Source organism: Drosophila navojoa, chromosome 2 (assembly GCF_054131105.1).
Source record: "Drosophila navojoa isolate 15081-1374.11 chromosome 2, UAZ_NAV_1.0, whole genome shotgun sequence".
NCBI lineage: Eukaryota > Metazoa > Arthropoda > Insecta > Diptera > Drosophilidae > Drosophila > Drosophila navojoa.
In genome coordinates, this window is record NC_142890.1 from 8,229,385 (window position 1) to 8,254,670 (window position 25,286).

Consider the following 25,286-nt stretch of genomic DNA (forward strand, 5'->3'; position numbering starts at 1 on the left):
ATAGTTGTCATATCAGCAGGCATTCATTTATTTGCTAAACGCTCGAGCATTGTTTTAATTGTTTTTAAATGTCTTACTCAATAAACTATGGCAATAACCATCGACAAATGTTCTTGAACTCTTGCTCCAGCGTTTAGCTCTCGTAAATGTTTAGCCAAACACAGAGGCGTAAGCGCTGAGCGCACAACAATGCACACAAATTTAATTGTAATTATAGTTAACAGAAATCTAATAATTGATTGATGTTTGATATCTACTTTTTACACCGCATTGTTTTTTATGTTGGGAAAATGCATTTTAATTAGTTGAAATGTTTACACAATATGTGAATATACAAATCTTTGCTTATCAAAATGCAATTTTCTATTCAAAGCAAATTGGATAACAACTGATTCGGTGTGGGAGCTTAACGCAGTTGAGAATGTTTGGTGCATTTTCAATGGTAATGCTGTTGTTGTTGTTGATGTCGATATTGAGCTCCCCAGCAGAAAGTCGAGGTCAGCTAGTGGCTGCTGCTGAGTGAATTGGCAAGCGAAATGCCAAATGCAGTCACCGATCTATCTAACCAATATGTCTACAAATCTGTGTCAAGCCGGCGAAGGAAACTTGAAACTCGACTTGGCCTGGCCAAGGTAACGTGGCCAGCCAGCCAGCCAGCTGCTGGCGATGGTATTTGGTTCTTTACCACATTTAATTACAGCAGCGCGTGAACAAATTGAAGCTGCACTTGACCATTGACAATGAATTGCGAGGTAATTGACAATGGGTAGGCCTTTTAGAATTTATCTATCTGCACGTAAGTTCAGCAAACAATTTTTTTCATTAAAAACGCATAAAAAGCTTGCAGGCGAGCCTAGTTTTCACACGGTGGAGAGCTACAATTACCAAAGAGCTGTGCGTCTTTGGGGAACTCGGCTTGACTTTGTTTGTTGATGGTTCGTTGCGTGACATACTTAGTCGGAGACGAACCGAGAGAGAGAGAGAGAGAGAGAGATTGTACGCTTGTAACCCTAATTACGTGCGTAATTACAAACAACCAGCCAACGAGACACAGTTAGAGAAACCTTAAGTGCGTCACATACATACATTTCATCTAATGGTAAATTGTTTTATTAGGTTGTAAAACTTGTGCAACTTCCTTCATCTAGCGCTTTAATCAGCCAGAGGGCTGCAGCTCGATTCGGGGCGTGTAAAGCCATTGCTAAGCTGCCGCCAAATTGCAGTCATTACCGCTGGATCATTCTTTGAATGCGAATACTGTTGCCCTGAGACCAAGATCAGAGCCATGCGGAAATGAACTTGACCTTATCGACGCGCCGATGGTGTGCTAGACCTACAGCAAGCAACTGTTGCTGCCAGCTGGCTTACTAGCGGTTATGCGAACGGCGTAAAATAAAATTCAAGTTAATCAATTCAGCAACAACAACAATATAGAGATTTGTTAATATATATTTGTGAGTCAAATTTGTTGCTGCTAATGATAATAAACCAGCGAAACCAACGGAACACCACAGCGCCAATAACAAAGGCCAAGAAACCCAAAGCCAACCCCACCACCAATAACAGTTTCTACCTATGAAGCACACTTTAAATATGATAAACAGTAGACGAAGGCTTCTTCCGCAAAGCAAACTCAATGCAAGAAGATCAAGTTCAAGAGTTATTGTTTTATAGAAGCGCAAACTAGAAGAGATGCATGGACAATGACCGCTATTGATGATGCTCGCCTCGCACGAATGCTTTGACCCACTGCAGCAAACAGCCCACAATCAGTCACGTATTCACCACTCTTAATGTCTATTGCAAATGTATTAATGAATTCGGGACGGCGCGAACGCCATTCCCGGCTACCAAAAATTACACGCACGAGTTATTCACATTAGGAATAATCGCAGAGGTCAACTCAGCCGAAAGTGCAATGACCGAGCCTCGCTCCGGAGGAACCGCCTTCGTGATCACGGTTAACCTCTACGCCAGGTAAGTATGCTTTGCTCCGCTTTGGAACAGCCACTACAACACGGCCGAGTCAGAACCGTTTGAGAATTATTGTGTGCGCACAAGTGAAATTTCCTACAGCAAGCGGAATAGTCAAAGCATGCGCTGCCAACAGTTGAGCATGTGTGCGTGAGTTTGTGTATGCGGCAGCAGGCAAGCACATTTCTGCTCGTGGATGTTAAAAGAGGGATGAATGTTGGTCGCGCACAGCACAATGAAGGAGACGTAAAATTAAGTTAAGTTCTAAAACTACTATGATTTTGAAGATTGTTAATTTGTGCATAGTTATTATTTAGTAGAATTTAACTCATTCGATTTATCAGTTTTTATTATGTGATAAGCATTTATTCTTAGCTATTTATTTATGTGGTTTATGTCTCTAAGAATACAATGGCTTTGTATTTTGCCTCATACAGTTAAAATAATAATAAAATTAGAAAAATCGTATGTACACCTGCAAGCATGTACATACATCTATTAAAAAAAAATGTTAATTATATAATTTCATCAGATAAATCGGTTATTTGTACCTCTGTATATGTACATAAATAAACACTCGCTTCACTCAACATAAAGTATTCAGCAAAACTAACATTATTTGTGCATACAAGAGCCAACTCATACCCGTGTCCTTAAATGTTTCAACCCCTACTGTTGACTACTATCCACATAACATGCAATCCAGTTGCCTTTACTATTTTCACTTCAGTAGAAATTTTCACAATACAATTCTCAAACTGTTCTGACTCGGCCGTATTGTAGTGGCTGTTCCAGAGCGGAGCAAAGCATACTTACCTGGCGTAGAGGTTAACCGTGATCACGAAGGCGGTTCCTCCGGAGCGAGGCTCGGTCATTGCACTTTCGGCTGAGTTGACCTCTGCGATTATTCCTAATGTGAATAACTCGTGCGTGTAATTTTTGGTAGCCGGGAATGGCGTTCGCGCCGTCCCGAATTAATTAATAAATTCCAATGTCATCTATATATAAATATTAATAACGTACTTTGCATACAAACATATGAATATGTAACTGCAGTCATAAATCACTTCACGTTTTCAGGTAGCAGTTGCCGTTCATCAATTAAAGTGTGTATATCTTCTTAAGTATGCCAGCTCTCGTTGTAACTTGCAATATGGAATTTAGATTTAGAGGGAACTATTTATATTTCATTTTACTCCTGAATCCAGGGAGCCCCCGTTACTACGCAGATTTTCAATTTCGTGCTTGAAATTGTATAATATTGATGAAGGTAATCAGCTTATTCAATTGTAAACATTCATATGATTGGAACTAGTAAACGTAATGTTCATAAAGTCAAAAATACAGAAGTGAAGGATTACTGTCTTAAGTGTCGAAGCGCTGAACGCGCGGTGACTTGCTTTTTTGACAGAGCTGGTTTTTATTAGAAGAGCTGGTTTTTATTAGAAGAGCTGTTAATTTGTGTCTAATTAAAGAACGATTCACTGACCAGATTTTACTTCCCTGACGAATTGTAGACAAAGTTATTGTGACTGAGACGTGATAGAATAATTATATTTTAAGGAAGTGCGCAGAAAACTGTTTATAGGCTAAAACCATATTGATGCTTATCTAGATATTCGCAGTTATGTTATGCCATGGTATTCATTATAATGAACAGGGGCAAATGAAGTATACACACAAATACACGCAAATTCGATAACCTGAAGGGGTAAAGCTGAATTAATATTGGATACATTCTAACACCCATTGTTCTTTTCTGATGTCTAATTGGCAAAATGTCTCAGAAATTTTAGAATGAAAGTAATTTACATATTTTATTCAAAAAACTCGTTTGATGTATATTCAAAGTCATCAATTTCAATGTGATTTTATATTTTTTGCTTGATAATGCCAGAGGTTCTGTTGAACCCTAATCTGCATACTTTTTATTGCAAAAATATTTTCGAATGCTTTGTTGGATAATTTTTACAATATGCGTATTTTTACAATACGCAAAAAATTTATTTCAGTCTGGGTATCGTGGCAGTTTGCAAATCGGCATGTCCCCAACAACATTATAGTTGACTAGAAAATATCTATAACAATAATATTGATTATTATATAAGAATGTTAAATATAGATTATATAAAATTTGACAATATCACGGTAAGGTTTTCTCTCCTCGTAAGCTGTTAACATACTCTCATATTTTTATGGGGAAACAATATGCCCATCTTGGACTCTGTGATGGTTGTTGGGTATCTGAATGAAATCATAGACAGAAAGAACGCTTTAATTATACTCTGGGCTAAAGAAATATGCGTAAGTCTTCAACAGAACTCAACTTGTTTTCGATGGGGTTTTGATACGAAGTTGGTCTGAGATAGAATACAAAGAGGAACCAGTTATACAGGGGCCTGATTGCAAACAACCATGACCATGAAAACATTTTCCATTATCTAGCACACGCTGCCAAAATGTTTTGAATTAGAAAACTTGTCCCCGACCTTGGACCACTTTAAGTAAGAGTTTACTTTTAATTATCAAGTTCTAATGGCGAATGGTGAGTTGCGAAGTTGGCTAATTTATTGAGGTGGGTAGATGGTAGAGTAGAGGATAAGTCGACTTGACGTGAGTTATGAAATTCTGACCACTCGAAATAAACGCTCCAATTTCAGTGGCGGACATGACACAGTCAAGTTGTTTTAATTGCACTCATATAATGATATGTGTATCTACTACTCGACTGGCTGATAGACGGGCAGCCTAAGGTTTTAATAGAATCAAAGCGATTCCATCCCAAAAACACCTGCTAATTGCGCTCAGAGGCCAACAAATGCAACGACTGAATGACATAAACGGGTGCCAAAGCTAAACCGGCAGCCACAAGCCGTGTGCCAACTGCCGACTGCAGACAGATGACAGCCGACATAGACCCAACAGAATTGTCGAGCAATTGTCCGCACAGTTTATTGCATATGAATTTTGAGAAACAAATGCAAGGGCAGCACTTAAAGCCAAAATAAAAACGTATGTATAGGTGAATGCTGCAAGCAGACTTATTCAACCGAATAATACACTGTACAATCAGTGAATTAACTGAACAGAATCAGAATAATGGGAGTTTTTCAGAATGAGGGGTTAAACTGATCATAGGTGTGAGGACATAGCTGGTAATATTTCGGCAAGTTCTGGTAATTTCTCACAGAAATGCCCCTATGAAGGATAGAGGCAAGGCTACAACAACTGACGAATCGTCACAATATATGCCCTCTTTTAATATGTGCGCGTTGATTGTAGTCATAAATGCACAAAAATTATGGCAAACTATGAATTGCCACAAAACACCAGCCGCAGCAGCAACAGTTGCAAAGCGCCGACTCATGTTGAACATATATATATATATATATATATATATATATATATATATATACATCTACCTGTATATATCTGTAGAAAAAAGACAATAGCATTCGGAGGAAACTATTACTAATACAGAAATGAGTACGGGCCGAGTAGCAGTAGATTTTCTACTACGTTTTCACAGCGTCTATGCGATCGGCTTCATCTCCGGCTCACACTCGCAGCAGCCGAACTGAGCGACGAAGCTTGAAAAGCCGAAACGCCAAGCCGAAATTTTAGCACTTCTTTTTAAATTTTTATGCAAACTCGAGCTTTTTGTTAGTTGTGTGTCGGAGTTCGCGGCGTTTGTATCGAATAGAGAGCACAAAGCCGGGTCCGGGTCAAAATCGAACAAGACAAAATCGCCTTTGATATTCTGTGTGTATCTGTGAAGGACATGCCAAAGGCTGTTAGCCAAGTGTAAAACGATTTGTATCTTAAAATGTCTTCAAAAGTTTTTAGTTCATTGATGGCCGAGAGCATTTTGCTCTCCAAAGCCGCTCAGATCATATCGGGATATTCCCCTATAACCATATTTCTTCTGGCAGCGATCATAATATTTCTAGTGGTCTATAATAAGAGACGCGCGCGTTGGGTGAAATATATCGAAAAAATACCAGGACCTGCCGCTCTGCCCTTTTTGGGAAATGCAATCGAAATGAATGTGGATCATGATGGTGAGTATGCTGTCGTTGATCTATAAGTTAGATTTTCTGTTGACTGGACCCTGAAAAGCGATGTGATCTGATTGAATAAGCCAATATGACTTGCAGTAAATAAAGCGTAGACGCGGTATTAGGTGCTAATTAATAGACAAGCGAAACAAGATCAATGCGATCAGTGAATGCCTACGTGAATCAATAAAAGTGTGCCCCGCATTTAGTTGTTCCGAAATTTTAGAACTTATACTGCTTTCAGGTTCACTTTCATTTTTCTCTGCTCGGGATCCAAATTTTTATAGGTGCCGAATTATACGGGTTAATAAATTCCAAATGCACAATTGTGCAAAAATGTGCTAATAAACTGGTAATTGTCATATTGATGATACAAATATTCAGATTTGAGTTTTGACAGAGCAGAATAATTGTCGTATATAATTACTATATATATAGCTTAATTTTCATACAATGACAGAATTTCACACTTGCTTTGATTCAGAAGAATTTATATGTAAATTACTTTGTATTATATATGTTATATTTATTAATATTCAATTTACTCGTTTAATTATGCATAGAAAAGTTTATAATAAGACCTTCAAAATAAAATAAACACAAATACCCATATATAGCGTGCATCACATAATTATTTTAATTTTTTGGCAAATGCCAAATTTGAACTTGATATGAAGTAACCTGCCAAAAACTTTCACCAACTCGAAATAAAAACATAACAAGCTTCAAATAGCGCCCTTTTCAGTAGTGCAAAAAGCGGAAATTCGACATTTGCTAATTGAATGAAATTAACTTGAAGATATTGTTAAGCAACTTTATTCAGAATTGAAGCAGCTATAAAAACAGTAGTTGATCATAAATATAGCCAGACAACAAAAGAAAAAAAAAAAAAAATAAACACTTGAGATATTGAAAAATAAATGGTCGTAAAACTCTGTGGCACACGAAACTCCCAAAAAAGGTCTTAGCCAAGCCATGGGTCTGAGCCGGACGTGTGCTTGCATTGATCTTGGACTTGCTTTTGCTTGATCTTGATCTTGATCTTGGCATTCAAAAGCAGCTGAAAACCATCGAAACAGCATTTGTAGGTGATAAACATAAGAGTCGTTCGGAAAAGCACCAGACTATGAACGTTCAATCGAATGATTAATTCACTAAGCTAATCTAATATAATAGTTCCGCAGCAACAAGAAAACTACAAGCATATGTATATCAATTAACACACATTTAAATGCGGAAATGTTTTTTTTTTTTTTTAACAAATGAAGCACACATAGATTGATAGACACATAGATTAAAAGAAAAATGTATAGATACATAGATATATAGATACATAGATACATAGATTTATAGATACATAGATATATAGATACAGAGATACATAGATACATAGATACATAGATACATAGCTACATAGATACATAGATACATAGATACATAGCTACATAGATACATAGATACATAGATACATAGATACATAGATACATAGATACATACATATATACATAGATACATAAATACATAAATACATAGATACATAGATACGCAGGAACGTAGCTATGTATATAGATACGGGCTACAGCTTGTTCAGTTGGTCAAGTTCAAGTTGAAATGTTAATCGTGTAGCAAACATGTCTTTAATATATTATTGAACTCTAAGCCTCATTTCCATATTATGCTATAATAATAACTTATATTGTGCTGGAGGTGCTTTTTTTGTTTTTTTGTTTTTGTTATACGGCTGGTTCTTTGTTGTCGGTTCTTTGTTATAGATGCTGCCAGGCAGAGTTAAGTGAAGTGGTTTTTCTGGCTAGATGAGAATTTGGTAGCGTTCACTTCAATGCTGAGGACTGACGGAAGTCAAGGCATACTCGTAACTTTTGGGCAACAGGTTTAATTATGCCTCCAATCGCATTAATAAATTTGATTGTAAATGCATTTAAATTGCCTTTAATGTCTGTGCATAGAACAACGGAAAGAAGAAATACTTATTTGATACCATTTAGGTGCTATAAATATTTGCAACATCATAAAACCCCACCCAAACCTGATCGTAAGCAAATGTTAAGTGTATCTTGGAAAAGACAATTTAATTTATTTTATGGCGCAGCTTAATCAGCTTAAGCAGCTTAAAATAAATATCGAATAAAATATCGAATCTTTTTCTAAAACAAAATTTTATTAAATACAATATAATATAACAAAAATATTTTATTCGAAATAATTCTTACAAAAGTTAACGAAAAGTTAGCTTCTTCAAATCGCAAGCCGAATCAATGACTATACTTTATTATCTAACAAATTAATCTTTTTTTTCTTTAAGTTCTTAGCGAAGAAATATATGCAAATGAAATATTAATTATATGCTCATGGCTCTTGGCTATTTTTTATTTATTTTGCGGGTCGCAGATGTTTCTTGAGTTCAGTTCAAGGCAGTCGAGGAACTTGTTGCGATTTATAGATTCTGTGTATCTAATCGTGCCGATAGGGGCTGCCCCTGCAGCAACAACTCGAATTAACTTAAGCGTTCTCTAATATTCAATTGATGAAAATGATTTAAGAGCACTTCGAGCGACCAAACAGTAGCATCCACATGCTGCATGACGCAGCAAAAAATTGTGTTGGCTCAAGGTCGATTCGGTGGCCCAACTGCCAGAGATTCTTAATTCATAATTATCCGACTACAAGCTGCTTAAGACTGGCAACATATTTGAAGTGTATACAGACACCAAGGCCGGCATCGGGTTTTGTGAATTCAAGTTCTAATGCTAAGAACATTTGGCAGTCAAAGCCAAGTTCTGTCTGCTGAATCTGACTCTCAATCTGAGTCTGAGTTTCGATTTGAGTTTGAGCTGAAGTTTTGAGTCAGTGTGGTCGTGGTTGCTTGCGGCTTGGCATTGACTGGCCGCTAAATTTGACAGGCGCATTAACAGCAACTGTTGCCATAATAAAACCTGAGTTAACCTTTGTGGAGTCTATGTTTATATTCAATTATAAAATTAAGCCAAATATACATCCCTTACTTTTATATTTCTAGTTCATTATATTAGATTATTAGCAACTCTACAAGAGTTTTTATTTCATATTTAATGTGCCACAATTTGGGCCCAATGACGAATTGTTGCATCTCATGAAGCGACTCATAAATTCAAATTGTTAACGCAATTTAAGCCAGTCAAACTTTTTGTGACTCTTTTACGTCCAGTTTGTCAACAAGCTGTTCAGCAGCAGCAACAGCAACAACAACATCAGCATCAGCCCACGAAAAAACATAATGAACACTGTGAGCCGGTCAAATATTTAATATGCCTTTTGTTTTGTTTCTCTTTTTTTTTTTTTTTTTTTGCTTATTTTCTTTTTTTTTTTTTTTTGCACGTAGGAAATTTGATTGTTACCTATTTTTCGCCATGATAAAACATGCAGACTTCCGAACAGGTGGCCAACAGCGGCTCCGAGGGAGTTGGGCGGGGGATCAGAGTAGGCGATTCCACATACCGGCAGCTCGGACAGCCATAAAGGGGGCAGCAATAGCCGCTTGTCTTTTAGGTGTTGCTCCTCTTCTTCTTTCTTCAACAATTCGTGTTGACGCTTGAGCTTTGGGTTACATAAAATCATTATTAGACATCTCTGAAAGAGATGGTGAGTGTGTGTTTTAGTTTTTTTCATTGTTGTTGTAGTTGTTGTTGTTGTCTTTTTAGGTGAGTGTGTGTATGTGTGTGTCATCGTTTTAATTAATGCAGCAATCGAGCAGAAACCCGGGCTGCATGAGCAACGTGCGCCGGCTCAGGTTTCTCGGGCAGCAATAAAGGGCAAAGAAAAACCCAAGAAGCTGCCTAGACAGAGCAGCTTATGTTATTTATGTTTACCTACGTGATAAACAAGTGTAACATATTAAAATTAACACAGCGTTTTACATGATGACGGCCTTGATTGCTTCTCACACACGATTTGTAAGCTTTTATTTTTCTTTAATTGATGTCGCAAACAATTTTCACACGTGCACTGAAAACCTAGGTGAATTGCACAGTCTATAAAAATAAAAGTTGAAAACATAAGTGTAGCTAGTCTGGATAGGATGTGAATTAATATGCTCAAGATTAGGTATGAATGATAATATATGTATATTATATATTACGTACATATTCCATTAAAAACAGGCGAGTGCCTTATAATTATTTAATTATAGTTTATTTTTATAGAGAAATGAAAGAATAATTGAGTAATTAAGTCTACTAAATCGGAACAAGGTTTACGAGCGTTATATTTTATGTCTAAGAACTTTACGTCGTAAACGCTATGGAGGAAGCTCTGTTATCTTCTATCTGTAGTCTAAGCTGTCTGCTTCCTATTGTTTACCCTAATTCTTTACACTGTTGTTTTATGTTCGCGTGGTATATTCAAATTGATCTGGTAGTCATCTGGCAGTCCAAACATTGGCCCCAACATAGACAGCTAAACTTATTTATTATTTATGTGTACTTAAACGCTCGTTAACAGTCTGTCTGTCGGTCAGGCATTCAGCTGGCTCGCAGAGCACAGACCATTGAGACAAATTCGTAACTGGTTTCTGTTTGTTTGTGTTCCTTAATCGTTTTACAGAGCTATTCAATCGAGTCATAGGCATGCAGAAGCTTTGGGGCACACGCATTGGCATCAACCGCGTCTGGCAGGGCACCTCGCCGCGCGTGCTGCTCTTCGAGCCGGAAACCGTGGAGGTAAGTGAACAATTAGCAGCAGTCATTATAGACAGAGAGTTATATAACATTTACCATAAATAACTTACAGCCCATACTGAACAGTCAAAAGTTTGTGAACAAGAGTCACGACTACGACTATCTGCATCCCTGGCTGGGCACAGGTCTGCTGACCAGCACAGATCGCAAATGGCATTCCCGCAGAAAGGTGAGTCGAGAAACTGATGCATTTGTGAATATATCTATATTTATATTTCATTGACAACTGCAGATTCTGACGCCCGCCTTCCATTTCAAAATCTTGGATGATTTCATTGATGTTTTCAACGAGCAAAGCGCCGTCTTGGCTCGCAAACTGGCCGTGGAGCTGGGCAGCGAGGCGTTCAACATATTTCCCTACGTTACACTCTGCACTTTGGACATTGTGTGCGGTAAGTGTCAATGTCACAATTACATCAAGGCACAGCCAGAGCATATCAAATAACCCACTGCTAATTGCGTCACAGAAACTGCCATGGGTCGCAAAATCTATGCACAGAGCAACAGCGAGTCGGAGTACGTGAAGGCGGTCTATGGGTAAGTTGGACTACAAGAAGAATAGCATAAATAATATTATAATATACAGTTCGAGGAACTAGAATTCAATTGCGTAAGCTATAAGCAAAAGGTTATCAGGGGCAACAGGGAAAGGGACATGATATTGAGAGCTGTCAGTGCAAATGTCAAATACTTTCCCACACACACACACTCCACACTCGCATTATGATTGCGTGTGTGTGCGTGTGTATTTGGGGTGCTCTTCACTCAAGCGAAAAATATGCGAGATTAAGATGTCAATGGAAAATGCTGCTGCTGTTGCTGCTGATAACATGCCTCATAAAACGCACAGATACTCGGACAGGCGGACAAACTGTCAGAAAGACAGTCACAGCGACCGACCGCCCGACAAAGAGACAGACAGACAGACAGGCAGACATTCTAACACTTGACTAAGTTTCAATTTAATGAAACACTTTTCCCATCTATTTGACAATCCTCACGCACACGCACACACACACAGCATTGGCTCCATTGTGCAGAGTCGCCAGGCCAAGATCTGGCTGCAAAGCGATTTGCTTTTCCGCCTCACCGAGGATTACAAGACTCATCAGAGCTATATTAATACGCTCCATGGCTTCTCCAATATGGTGATACGTGAGCGCAAAGCGGAGTTGGCTAACAACAACAATAACAACAACAACAACGAAATGCCCGACGCGTACGATGATCTGGGCAAAAAGAAGCGCTTGGCATTCCTCGATCTGCTGATTGACGCATCCAAGGAGGGCACAGTCCTATCCAATGTAAGTGTGGAGGATCATTAAGAAAATTATTCGACATATGTCATACTCGATTCATATCACATTTATAGGAGGATATACGTGAGGAGGTGGATACATTTATGTTTGAGGGTCATGACACCACCTCCGCCGCCATTTCGTGGACATTGTTTTTGTTGGGCGCCAATCCCGAGTACCAGGAGCGCGTTGTCGAGGAGCTGGAGTCCATATTCGGCAATGACACAGAGACGCCGGCCACAATGAAGAATCTGCTCGACATGCGTTACTTGGAGTGCTGCATCAAAGATGCCCTCCGGCTGTTTCCCAGCGTACCCATGATGGCGCGTATGGTGGGCGAGGATGTAACCATTGGTAGGTAATCCAATGGACCATCTTAGACTATCATTTAATATCTGTGTTCGCTTAGGTGGCAAACTGGTGCCCGCTGGCACTCAAGCAATCATCATGACCTATGCGCTGCATCGCAATCCGCGCGTCTTCCCCAAACCCGAGCAGTTCAATCCTGACAACTTCTTGCCCGAAAACTGCGCTGGTCGCCATCCGTTCGCCTATATACCCTTCAGCGCTGGTCCGCGCAATTGCATCGGGCAGAAGTTCGCCATTTTGGAGGAGAAGGCTGTCATCTCGACAGTGTTGCGCAAATATAAGGTCGAGTCTGTCGATCGCCGCGAAGACCTGACGCTGCTCGGCGAACTGATTCTGCGACCCAAGGATGGCCTCCGAGTAAAGATCACTCCTCGCCACTAAGGCGATAACTTAGCCAAAGTATTTTAACTTGTATATATTTAGTTAGGGTTGATTCTTAAGTAAAAATATGCTAAATTAGCGAGCTCCATTGCCCCTGAACTTCTAACTCAGTGAACTTATTGTTTAGTATGTAATTGTATTATGAATAAACAAATACTTAATCAAAAGACAATTCGTTTTCTTATGGTAATCCTGGTACATATAGTGAATAACACTACATAAGTTAAAGCTGATGAAAATATGCTGAGAATAAACACTTGAACGTTTTCATAGCCTTATAAAAAATTTTGTATTATTATTTTTTTTTATAACATATATTCACTATAAATTATTAATTGGGGAAGGATATCTTATACACACATTAAGCAAACTTACCAAATACATCTGCTATTTGGTACAGTTTCTTGTAGTGCGATTATCCAAGACACCAACCATATATTAAGATCAGAGCACAAGAAGAAAAACACGTGACCAATAGATGGCGCCACTAGTGTCATCCGAGCAAGCTTGAGATTCAATTAACATGTTCTTTGCAAACAACTTTACCTGTGCACTCAACATGTTTTCACTGACTACATTAGAAAATCAAATGGAAAATGGACAACCATCAAGTCATCAACAAATGGCGCCATTTGGCTTTTGGCTTTGCCTCCGTGTGCTAGTGCGTGTGTGTGTTGTGCGCTGTGACCCGTTTCCTTTTCGCAATTGGATCGGCGCCAGGGCTTAAAAGCAACTTAAGTGCGCTTACGCAGTGTAATGCACAAATAAATGCGCACCGCAAATAAATGGGTTACCCTGAGTGGGCAGGGCAGGGCAGGGCAGGCCGCATGGGCTGGCGATTGCTAGTAATATCTAAATGGATATTATGAGCATATGTACATCGAGGCGAAGGCGGGACGTGCGCATTGAATAACTCCTAGTGGAGCTGAAATAGATAACTACATAGATCGATAGGTTACCCAGAGGTAGATAAGCACAGCTGGAGGAGACCCTGGAGGAGGAGGTGGCGGCCAGTCGTCGTTGGCGTCGAATGGGCAAACAATCAATTAGAATGGCAAAATCTTGCTAAATAATAGTAATCCGGCAAACGCAAAAGGGTCTTAAAATCTAATTCCCCAGCGAGACAAGAAATAAGTAAAATATGCGATTGAAAAATGGCAAAAATTTGCCTTTACGAAACAACAATGAGAAATGAAAAGCGAAAAAGCGAAAATTGAAAATTGCACCCGACCGAGGGCCACAGAATTGTGCACAACTTGTGACCATGGTCAACTGCACGAATCGAATCACTCGAATGTTGGCACTTGGAGAGGCGATGTAATAAATCGATTGCCAATTGCAGTTCCAGTTGCAGTTGCAGTTGCAGTTGTTTTATTAATTTATGAATTTACAATGTCAACGATGATTATTTATTTTAGTTTAATGGCGGGCTTAAAAACCAATCGATCAAAACTAGCCCGATTGCCATCGAGTAGAGCGAATGTGTCACTCTGCTGTTGAAACCGGATACTGACAGAAGACATTTGCCTTTCTTTTTCGAATATCTATCGGCTCGCACGATATCTAAGCCATATGTAAATACGCTTTGATTTCCATTGGGCAGGAGTAGCAAATGTCAACTATATCAGTTCGGGTTGGCTACTGAAAATGAGTTTTTGTTTTTGTTTTGCTTCTGCTAATAGAGCTGCCCAGAATAGAGTATGTGATAGGCGTTTGCTATCTATAAAGACGAACCATGGGAAGAACTTAACACTGAATTTTGTATGGGGAAAATTCTTCAGCTTGATATGTTCAATTAAATATTTTCTATTAAAGGAAAGGATAGGACAATATATGAATACAAATCGGAATCTCCAAGATAAGCATAGGTCTGAGACTACATAGAGATAGGGAAGGAGGTTATCAAGAAAGGCTAGAAATACAGATTTATACAAAATTCTCTACTCTTGCATCAACTATTCGATCTATAAAGACATTGGGACACTAATCAACGTTAAATATTATATATTAGCAACTCAAACTAAGATGATAGTGACAAAAGCATATGGTCTCGGAGCAAAAAAAAAAATGTTTTGACGTCTGTCCCGGTTCTGGGCCTGGCAAAAGAGCAGAAGTAATTATGCGTGCCGTAGGCATTGTCATCGCTGCCTTTGAACCCACACTCAGATGTCACTTAAACGAATTGCGCCTGGCACATCAAAACAAATTGCACTCCCTCGTGTATAGCAGGCAAATCTGATTAGAAAAACATTTACAAACGCAAATCGCAAGTTAGCAACAGCCAAAGGAGAGCAAGGGAAGGGAAGGAAATGGAAGGGGAATAAAAGCCACCCTTGGAAAACATTTGATGTGTGAACTTTGGCACGGGCTGGCAAGCGTCGATGCGCTGTAGAGTCGAAGCGTTGAAGCATTGAAGCGCTGGCCAAGGACAGCCTAATTTGATTGACGTTGACGTCAACGCGGCGGCACAATGTGGGAACCGAGCACAAAAGTTGTTAGCCCGCAGCGTCGATGGGAGCTGAGGTGGCAGCGGGGCAAGTGAAAGTTGCTTTTGGCAGTGGCTTTGCGGGCAGGTAGCCAAAAGGCGGACACTGCTGTCGGCACAACAAGAATTCAGAGTCACACAGGCCGGGAAATGATATCCAAACAAACTCAATTTGGTTGGCTGCCAACGCGCGTTTGATAGATTAGCAGCGAGAACGAAAGAGGCGCGTCGTCGATGACGACGACACGTGGCTGGACGCTAACTGGTCCTGGCGGATGCTACTGCCGGGGCAGAGCGGGGCGTGCGCAATGTCTGCTGATACGTTTGCCATTTGATGCCCGAGCAATGGGCGAGCATACAAAATTGATTTGCTTAAATATTTGCCATTGCCGCTGTCTACATTAAACAGCTGGTGCATGGGATGAGCAGAGCAGAGCAGAGCGGACCGGACCGGAGCGGAGCGGGGCAGACACGTGTCAAGCCTGCACTTGCAGTTGCTCTGGCGACACGTGACATCTCGGCAAATTGAACATGCCCCACAATGCCGACTAGAAGAGGAAACAAAGAGTCTAACAATGCAGAAAATTGAAAAACAATCAAAAACGCAACCACAGCTAGAGGAAACCAAGGCTGTAGCTGAAGTTAAGTGCTGGCATCCTGTGCGGCAGAGCAGCAACCCCTCTAGCTCTGTTTCATCTACTGTTTGCACAGAGCGCGCGCTTCGATTCGAGCCGCTTTATTTGGCCATAATTAGCTTAATGCGCGAAGCAAACAACCAGGATATCGAGCAGGACACGGCCGTAGCACACGGCCCAGGATACTCGCTCGTCCTGCTCCTGCTGCTACTGTTGCTATGTTGCTGCTGTTGCTGCTGTCGTGCGTGTCCTTGCTGCCAAATTGCCAGGCCAATGGCAAAGTAAACAAACGTCCTGCAACGCAACAATGTCAACAGAATGCCAGAAAAAATAAGAAAATAAAAGTAATTGGCACGAAACGAATTTTGAGCACTCTATCTGATAGAGAAGTTTTGTAGTTATAACGACACACGAATAGATTAAATCATTCTATAGAATGAATTTATACATATATAAATATATATGTATATATTATTTGTAATTTAAATATTTTGACATTAAGTTCTTTTGATCCAAGTTTTCAGATTTATAGCTTCAAGAGATTATTTTTATTAACAAATAATCTTGCATAGTTCAGACATGACTTGACAGAATCTCAATTTATTTTAATCCGAAAGCTTTGCTAAATTATTGTACAATATATACATATATTTATTTAATATGATTCATCTAGAAATTTATTATCAAAGTTTGGCATTCGAAGGAATTTATGAAAATAGCTGATAAAGAGCCAAAAATAATCTTGAGCCATTTGCTCAAGTCCATGCTCCATAGAGCACATGCTATATAGTGGTTTATATAGTCGAGATACTCTGTTCGCGCTGCATTGTGAGCAGCAGGAAAAAAAATTAAAATCATGAATCCCTTAAAAGGTTCTTAATCTGCGGCTACTGTTGCTGAATTTTGTTGCTTCATTTGCTTCGCCCTCTGCCTTCTCCGTTCTGCCTTCTGCGTTCTGCTTTCATGCTGGCCACCCTCGCCCGGGTGACATTACTCATGCGCCGCGTTGCCGTCGACTGGAGTCCAAGGTGTGCGACGCTCTATCAGTCGAAGGTGAAGCGAGCTGAAAATTCGCAGCAGCGGCTGTCAATGAAGTGTCCAGCGGCTGTCAGTGGAATGAGGCATCATCATATGACCGCCAATCAGCTGCCAAATTGATTTGTTGGGGACCCAGCGTATGGCAAATTGATATTTTTTTATTTTCGATTTCTTTTCTTTGTTTTTGTTTCTTTTGGTTTTTTGGTGGGTATGCCAGACTGATTTATTAATATGACCGGCAGCAAATGCAACTGGTGACTGTGTAGACTTTTGACTGGTAAGTGCTAACTGCTGACCCTGTCGCGCAGACGGACAGTCGGCCAGTCGGACGGACGGACGGACGGGTCTCCAGGGGCCCTCCAGACGGCGACGACGTCAGCGCCTGTGGGTCATAAATTGAGCAAACATTTCTCTGTCGATGTCGCGTTGTTGTCGCTGTCGATTGCGTGCAATGCAATGCAAGTTTTATGGCACTCTCCGTGATAGCAGGCACAGTTCGAGGGCAAACAACAGCGCTTTATGACAGTAACAGCAACAACAACAACAACAGCAACAGCAACAACAAGGGCAAACAGTGGTCTGCCTTTGGCCATGCAACTGCAAAATATATTTCGCGAGCAAACGGGGAAAGGGCAAGGGATGCGAGGCAATAGGCAACCGGCGCAATAAGCAAAATGTAAATAATTTTTGCTGCCAACAGTAGAGAGAATATACTGAAATACGCACACACACACACACAGAGAGAAATACCTGACGCAAATAAAATAATAAATTTTATACAAAATTGACAAGCTGGCTTAGCCGCAGCCTGTTGCTGATAGCAGCCAGCACAACAGCAGAGGCGAACTGGACGCCAGCTCCATGGAATCAGTTATGGCCAATGGCAATGCGAACAGTAGCCAAATTGGTAGTTAGTGGCCGGCTTAGGCCAGGGCTGTAAAGTTAAGCACATAATTGCGAAATTAAAGACAGCTGACGCTCGGCTGTGCCACGGCCGATCGATGTTGTCGGTTCCCACGCCTCGCTGTCTGCCCTAGAGTGTTGCTTATGCTAAAATCAAAATGAAAACAATGCGCAAGAAACGTATGTTTCAATTCTAAAAACAACTACAGCCAAGTGTCTGCCCCCCGCCCCTGCTGGCAGACACTGCCTGCGCCCATCAATGCGGCTAAAAACAACAACGAATTTAAATTGAAATTATTTATTTTTGCATTTCGAAAGCGCCAGCGCGTGTCAAGGATTCACACGCACACGGGCGAAACCCCACAGCAACAACGGCCCCGAACACCTCCACTCCAGCCTCTAGCCAAGTGTGACAACAAAGCCGCCTGCCATTGCTTTTATAATTTGAAAATATAAAAATAACAAAGTGCCGTCGCGCTCGTAAGTAAGCATTCTCTGAGCTGATTTTCAAATGTCAAAGGACCAGGCGAACCACCCCTCAGTTCCACTTAGAGCAGATCGCGCAGCTCCTTCAGATGCCTTATTATTTACATTGTCTGGCTCGTTAACTGAATGCAAGCAAGCGAATCTAGTGGCTAGACTAAAATATAATATAGATTCTCAGTCTAACATTGGTTTCATATGTCGATGGTAACTGAATTAAAGATGATTTCTTGATTTGATAGTCAAGTTATATAAAAATATTATAATATGATTCTATTAATTAATCTAAATATTGTTCTTTTGGGGATCAAAAGAAATAAATAATTAATAATTATACCGAATTTTTCTATTTAGAAAAATAATTGTCTAAAATACATAAATGCATAAATATACATATGTACAAGTTTTATGTCTTTCTATGAAAAATAACAGTATCTTTATTATCACAGCTCTTGCCTTGTCAAATCAATCCAGGGTTCACTGTTTACTTTACGTAATCCCTTTATAGGTTCAATTTTTTGAGAAGGTTTGCTTAGACCTTGAGAGTTGTGATTGCTTCCCACGCCCACCAACGCCTAATCCAATGTAAATGCGGTAGTTAACTTAAAACATGATCCATAATCCAAAGACACACACAATCGTAAGCTCAGCAAACACTGCATGCTCCAACCCTGTGAGAAACTGAGCCAACACTCAACACCTGCCCACAGGCGGGCGACCAGCGTCCAGGGCCCAGAATGCATATGGAAATAGTTATTATACCAAATAAGATTGGGAAATCTTCACAGTTGTGGGTCACATTCGAACGCGTAGTATTTGCTTAGGCAAGCAGCACGGAGCCACGGTGGCATGCATCAGTGTCGGCGGCCACCTCGCAGTGCGTTGCCTTATGGAAAATGGCGTTTTGATCTGGCCAAAGCCCATGTGGCTTAAGCAGCTGAACCACTGCACTAAGTCAGTCCACATTTCTCACGTTCCGCGCACGCAGCCCCACAAACTGAGCATATGGAAATGGAACGGGGCATGGGATTTGAGATCTTCATGTGGGAAATAGATACACATATGCATACATATATAGTTAGTATCTGGCAGAGACAGAGACAGAGACGGTGTCACAGTCATAGTGACGGTGTCAGAGCTGTTGTGGTTGCGTCTGCTGTCTTCGGCTCGCTATAAATCATAAGCAAACATTTTGATATTGTAATCCCCATTTTAATTCGAGCGCATAAAAAGCCGAAAATCAAACTTTTCGACATTGGCGGCGGCCTCTCTGATGTTCGGCTGCAGCTACTTTTTTTCGCTTGTACCGAAAATTGATGGATTACTTGTGGGCCCCCTCGGTCCATCCCTTCCAGAAGCTCGACCAATTTCATGGCAGCCATTTGGCCTGATAACTGATAAGAATTCAACAAATTTATTTCGCTGCTGCTGCTTCTGCTTCTACTTCTGCTGCTGATGATGATGATGAATATCAATGGCAAATGCAGAACTCTTTCAATGTTGTTGTTATAGCTTTTTTTCATTGTTTATTTGATTTATTAATTAATTATGTACACACGGAAACTGCAAAAAAGCAAACATGTACAAACATTACGCGGCTGCTCTGTAAGAGTTTATCGGAATCGAAATACCAAAGATAAGTATCGACGATACACACACACACACACACACACACACATGTAAGTGCTTTGAATGTGTCAGCCAATGGCTGAGATCAATTTGGGCACTTTTGTTTTGTTTTGTTTCTATTTTTTTTTTTGCTGGCGGCAACTATTGAAAGTGTCCATATACATACATATATGTACGTATATTTATCTATTATACACAAGCATATATCTATCTATATATAAATATGTATTATTTTGCTTTTACTCTTTACGCGCTTTGTTTGATGTCCGCTTTTTGTTTTGGGTGGTGCTTGGGCGGTTGGGTGGCAGCCAGAGTTGGCTTTGATGTGGTGCCGCCTATGTTGAGCAACGCTTGCAGCCAAAGTCAGCCCATAGAGATCGTGCTTACAAAACACACTCAATGATTGATGCCCATGAGTCAATACAAGGCAAGACTCAAGAGTTGAGAGTAGGTAAAAATGAGAGAATAAACCGGTTTACTTGTTTATTTATTATAAACAAGTATGTATAATAGCCGACCATAGCGTCGAGGCCGTCCCATCTTACACTTTGTGTACGCTAGCGGGAGGGGAAGTTGGTTTTTTTTTGCCATTTTACAAAATGAGGACAGATAAAGGACAGCTGTTGCCATCATATCATCTAATAACCAAATTTTTATAATAATCAAGAAAGCATTCAAGTAGAAGGTGAATCGAAATCAGTTATTGCCTATATATTTTGATCTATTTTTGACTTTCTCATTCTGCTTACAAAATCAAGCAGAGGCAGTTCTTTCCTCTTTTGCACTGCTTCAAAGTCCAGGTAATGCAAGAGCCTAATTAAATGCGACAAGTTGAGGCCATCAATTTTCTGTTGCGTATTCATGCCCACGTTTTTTTCATTTCATTCCTTGTCTTCTTCTTGGTGTTGCCAACTCTCTAGTTAAAATGCTATCAAAACAATCCCAAACAGCTGTTCGGCTGCTGTTGAGCGCACAAATCCAATCTTGGAACGCGCCACTCGCCAGACCGCCGGACTGGGAAATGTGCAACAGCCAAAGAGGGGCACGCACCAACAATTCCATGGAAGAACGCATCCTGCGCCTGGGGAAATCTGTGCGCACTCCGGCGAGACCTTTGCGCATGTAACCACAAAATTCGTGCAGGCCACACCCCCGACGCGCAGCACTCGCTGGGCGTGGCCCTGAAGCAGCGAGTGGCGAGAGCGCAGCCAATCAGAGCGCTGCAGTGCAGCGACGAGTGAATGGGCCATGGAATGGCTGGAGATAAGGTGGCAGAGAGAGTTCGAATGTGTAAGTGTGTGTGTGTGTGTTTGTGTTGGTGCGTGTACGTGTGTGAGAAGATGATGAGGCACAGCAACAAAGGATGCTGCTGCATGAATGCTGCGGTGGAACCAGCCTCAGCCTCAGCCTCAGCGTCAGCGTCGGAATCAGCCTCAGCATCACAAATGGAAATTTCACACACACCACGTGCCGCGCATAAATTGGCCAACAATCGATGTAACTTTTGGCCACGGATGCTTCGTGTCCGCAAGATGGAAATGTCATCATATTTTCACTGGTCCTGCTACTTCCGGCGGCGTCCACGACACGATGTGTGTCTCGCTTAATTTGTTAGGCCCACCTTGCAGCCCGCGCCAGCGCCAGCTCCTGCACCAGCTAACGCTCCAGCAGTCCGAGTCCCGCTGCTGGCCTGTCGCTTTATTTTGTATTTTTTCCCAATATCTTCTCTCGTTTTTTTGCAGCTGCTCGTCCGGCATACGTATGCGACATCAGGGCACCGGGGACTTTGTTACAAGTACTTTACGGTAATGGAGGATTTTCGCTTGAGCATCTCTCTAACAAAAATTAATTTAAATCGATATGCTGCCGCAGGAGAACGTGGCTGCCACAGCCAGCAGCATCATGCCCCATGCCACTGGCGACTCCTGCAGCTGCTTGGACCGCAGTTCGTTCGAGCTGATGTCGTTCTTTTCTTTCTCCTCTTTTGCCTTCCTCTGAATTGTTGCCTTTTGCGCTTATTAATTAGTACAGCAATTTGCTTGGCTGCTGGAAGTTGATTGAACTACTACTAGATTTTGTTCCGATCGGTGGCTTCTGTACTCAAGCATTTGACTTGATGGGGATACGAGCTTTGTGGGTTTATTTTCACAGATTTTTTAGCTGGCTCTATGCAGGGCGTTGCTTCAGCTACAGAGCTGCCAATGTCAACAAGGACATGCTACGCACACTAATACAAACAAACGACGGAGACACTCATAGTCGGCAAAAGCCACTGAGCAGCTGGCACACTCATGTGTGTATGTGTGCGTATGTGTGGGTGTGTGTGCGTATAGTTTATTGACTGCTTGCGGGAAGTGCTTTTCGTAGAGATCTCTGCTAAAGAATGTAAGGCTGGCCAGCAAAGCCGTTCGCAAATCCTGAAAATTGACTTCGCTGGCAGGCGGGCAGGAAATCAATGCCGCCATTTTGCGAAAGAGTTGCCCACTTCGGCAAAGGAAATGGGCAGAGCGGGCGAGCTAAGAGGGAAACGAGGCAGAGGCCCCGGCCCTCGTCTCCAGCTCCAGCTCCAGACTCCCACTCCAACGTCGCGCACGTCTCATAAGGCATACAAAATTAGTTCAGAACGCAGCGACGCCATGGGATGGATGGGAAGAAATAGGGGCAACATTTGCAGGCAGCGACATCTTCGGCGCTCCCTACGCACCATCGTATTTCATTTCGTCATGTTTCGGGATTAGGCCGGATTAGTTGGCGACTGAGCAATGGCTCTGAACTTTGCAACGACTGCTGTGAACTTTTTGGTAGTTGCTTAAAAAGGGAAATGTGACAACAACAAGGGCGCGGACGTGAATGAGGATGCGAATGTGCATGTAGCTACATTTCTCTATGTGAGACCGTGTGTATGTGTATGAGTGTGTTTGTGTGCGTGTGTGTGTTTGCGTTAGGTGTAGATTTGTGGCACTTTTGGCCGCCTCCGAATGCTTTGCATATCAATTTTGTGTGCGCGTGCGACTTCACGAATGCTGAGCATTAAGTCTTGTTGTTCGGCCATCAAAGGATACAAGACTTTCAGACACTTGACAGATTACACTCAAAGAAATGCAATAAAAGCCAAGAAAAAGAAGCCAAAATTATAAAAGTGTTTTTTTTTTTTTGTAATTTCTGAAAATACCTTCTCCTCGAATGTTGTACAACAGTTAGCCGTAGCGCACATAATTTACGGCACGTAGCCCTTATGTGGAGCTCCGCCATTTTGTTCGGAAACATTCCAATTACCCGATAACACACAACTATGTTAAAGCCCCTTTTTGCGCATTGGCCCGGTCCCGGCAGCTATCAAGCAGGCAAGTCGAAAGTCTAATTTTGTTTGGTTTCATTTTTTTTTCTCTCTCTTATAATTGAAATGTGCCTGGGTAAATCCCACAACGCTGCGCCCCAAAATAGATATCATGTCATCAATAGAAAAGTGGCCTCTGCCATTTGCTATTTGGCATTTGCCATTTGGCATTTGCCATTTGGCATTTGCCCTGCATCGGTTATTGATGATAAAAATGGGCTTTGGTTAGACCAAATTGTAGTCTGCGTCCTGCAGTGACGCAAATGTAATTACAGGACAACAGAACATCAAACCGAAATTCATTTAACCCTTTTGGTCGCAGGTTATCAACATAAAACAGAGCCACATTCACTGACAGGTGTTATTCACCGGGGGGTTTTCCGATCGAATGGGAAGTCATTTTCCATATCATTGCGTTCATAAATGGGTTATGATATTGCTAGAGTACTGACATACGCGAGTACTTCAGCCTCTGCCCTGGCACTAGACGCTACACCAAGTGCGCTGCTCGACCAAAACTAATCAAAAATAGTTTCGTTCTTTTATATAACTTCAAAGTGCATTTGCCGCCTGCCAACTCGACAAAGTCTGATTGCTGAAATGGACGATTTTTGGAGAGCGTTTACTTGTAGAGATTACAAAGTTGCACTTCCATCTATCTGGCTGTCAAAGCTCTAATCTAATAAAGTTACTCGAATGCTCTCTCAATACCTCGAATGTAACTTACCTATATTATCTAAAAAGATATTTAAGCATAAATCAAATTGATTTGGTTCCGAGAGTAAGAGAGATAGAGAGAGAGAAATTGGGTTATTCAAGTAAAAGATTAATAACAATAAATAATATAATCTTCCCGCACTTCCGATTGACACTAAAAGAAAAACATTTTGTCTGGTTAGATCCGTCTGCTAATACCCCATTTCGAGTCACGCTGCATAAAAACCAAAAGAATAAGGAAAGCAAAAAAACAAACACTCCAAGAGGCAAATGCGAAATAAAAACCAAAATTATGAACTGCACAAAAGCTGTTGTGAATTTTAATAAATTTCGTTTGTTCCAAGCATTTTGGCAAAAAGTATCTGCCAACTGCGCCGGAGTGAGCAAATCAAACCGGGACCGGGAATCCGATGGGGGAAGGCGGAATGCGGAATGCGGAATGGATAGGGGTGGCAAAGTCAGGAGGAAGCACACAGATCCAGGCAGCGGGTATACGTCAAAAAGAACAGTTATTTATTTATTTGTGCACAATCGAGAGCACAACAAGAGCAAGGCAAAGGCAGGCTGGGCGGAGCGGGACGGGGCGGGGCGGGTGCGGACACAGAGCCAGAGTCGAGGGGCGCGCACAGTAGCGCCTCAAGCGACAAGAAGCAGAGCCAACAATGGCGGCTAACGGAGAATAATGGGATAACAAAACGCCCTTGACACCCAGTAAAAAGACAGCCAGCCCTCAAAAGTGTACGATAGAAGTAGCCTTATTATTATGAACATTGTGGAATCGGGCTAGGGCTAGAGCTAGGGCTCGGGCTCGGGCTCGGTCTCGGTCAGGGCACGTAGCAAACGGCAGCGGTAACGGTTTCGGTTGCCCTCAGCAGCGGGGGCGCTCCAACAGAAGCGGGCACAAAGGACCCACAAAGTACGAATACAAATCAAACCCTTGAGAGCGCCTCACAACAGCAGCCAAATAATAAACAGAAGCAGTTCCCAGCAGCTAGTATTGTTTGGATTGTGGACCGGAGCGGGGGGAGCTGGGGGCTTAAAGAGGGCGACAGCAGGCGGAGAGGTGCGCGCGCGCAGGGAGGCTGAAGCCGTGGCACACGCAGAAGCCAAAAGAGAAACGGCAACAGAACTGGAGCAATGGCGCTCTGTAAACATTTGTGCGAGCTGCTGCTGCTGCTGGGGTGAAGGCGAGAGAGAGAGCGAGAGAGAAAGAGAGACGGCGAGCAAGCGAACACGCGAGCATGAG

General features: G+C 41.5%; 1 protein-coding gene and 2 non-coding genes across 3 annotated transcripts; 2 read left to right on the forward strand and 1 right to left on the reverse strand.

Moving 5' to 3' along the window:
• Positions 1-1,819: 1,819 nt before the first annotated feature.
• Positions 1,820-1,985, reverse strand: LOC115561893 (U1 spliceosomal RNA). Its single transcript, XR_003980002.2, has one exon. It is a non-coding gene; the product is annotated as a U1 spliceosomal RNA (small nuclear RNA).
• Positions 1,986-2,782: 797 nt separating this feature from the next.
• On the forward strand, positions 2,783-2,948 carry LOC115561892 (U1 spliceosomal RNA). The gene has a single exon (XR_003980001.2). It is a non-coding gene; the product is annotated as a U1 spliceosomal RNA (small nuclear RNA).
• Positions 2,949-5,620: 2,672 nt separating this feature from the next.
• Cyp4c3 (Cytochrome P450 4c3) lies at positions 5,621-12,985 on the forward strand. The gene is made up of 8 exons (XM_030382268.2): positions 5,621-6,035; positions 10,632-10,747; positions 10,818-10,934; positions 10,998-11,157; positions 11,233-11,302; positions 11,787-12,069; positions 12,138-12,417; positions 12,473-12,985. The coding sequence occupies exons 1-8, from the start codon at positions 5,801-5,803 to the stop codon at positions 12,811-12,813; spliced, it is 1,602 nt and encodes a 533-aa protein (XP_030238128.1). The 5' UTR covers positions 5,621-5,800; the 3' UTR covers positions 12,814-12,985.
• The last annotated feature ends 12,301 nt before the right edge of the window (positions 12,986-25,286 follow it).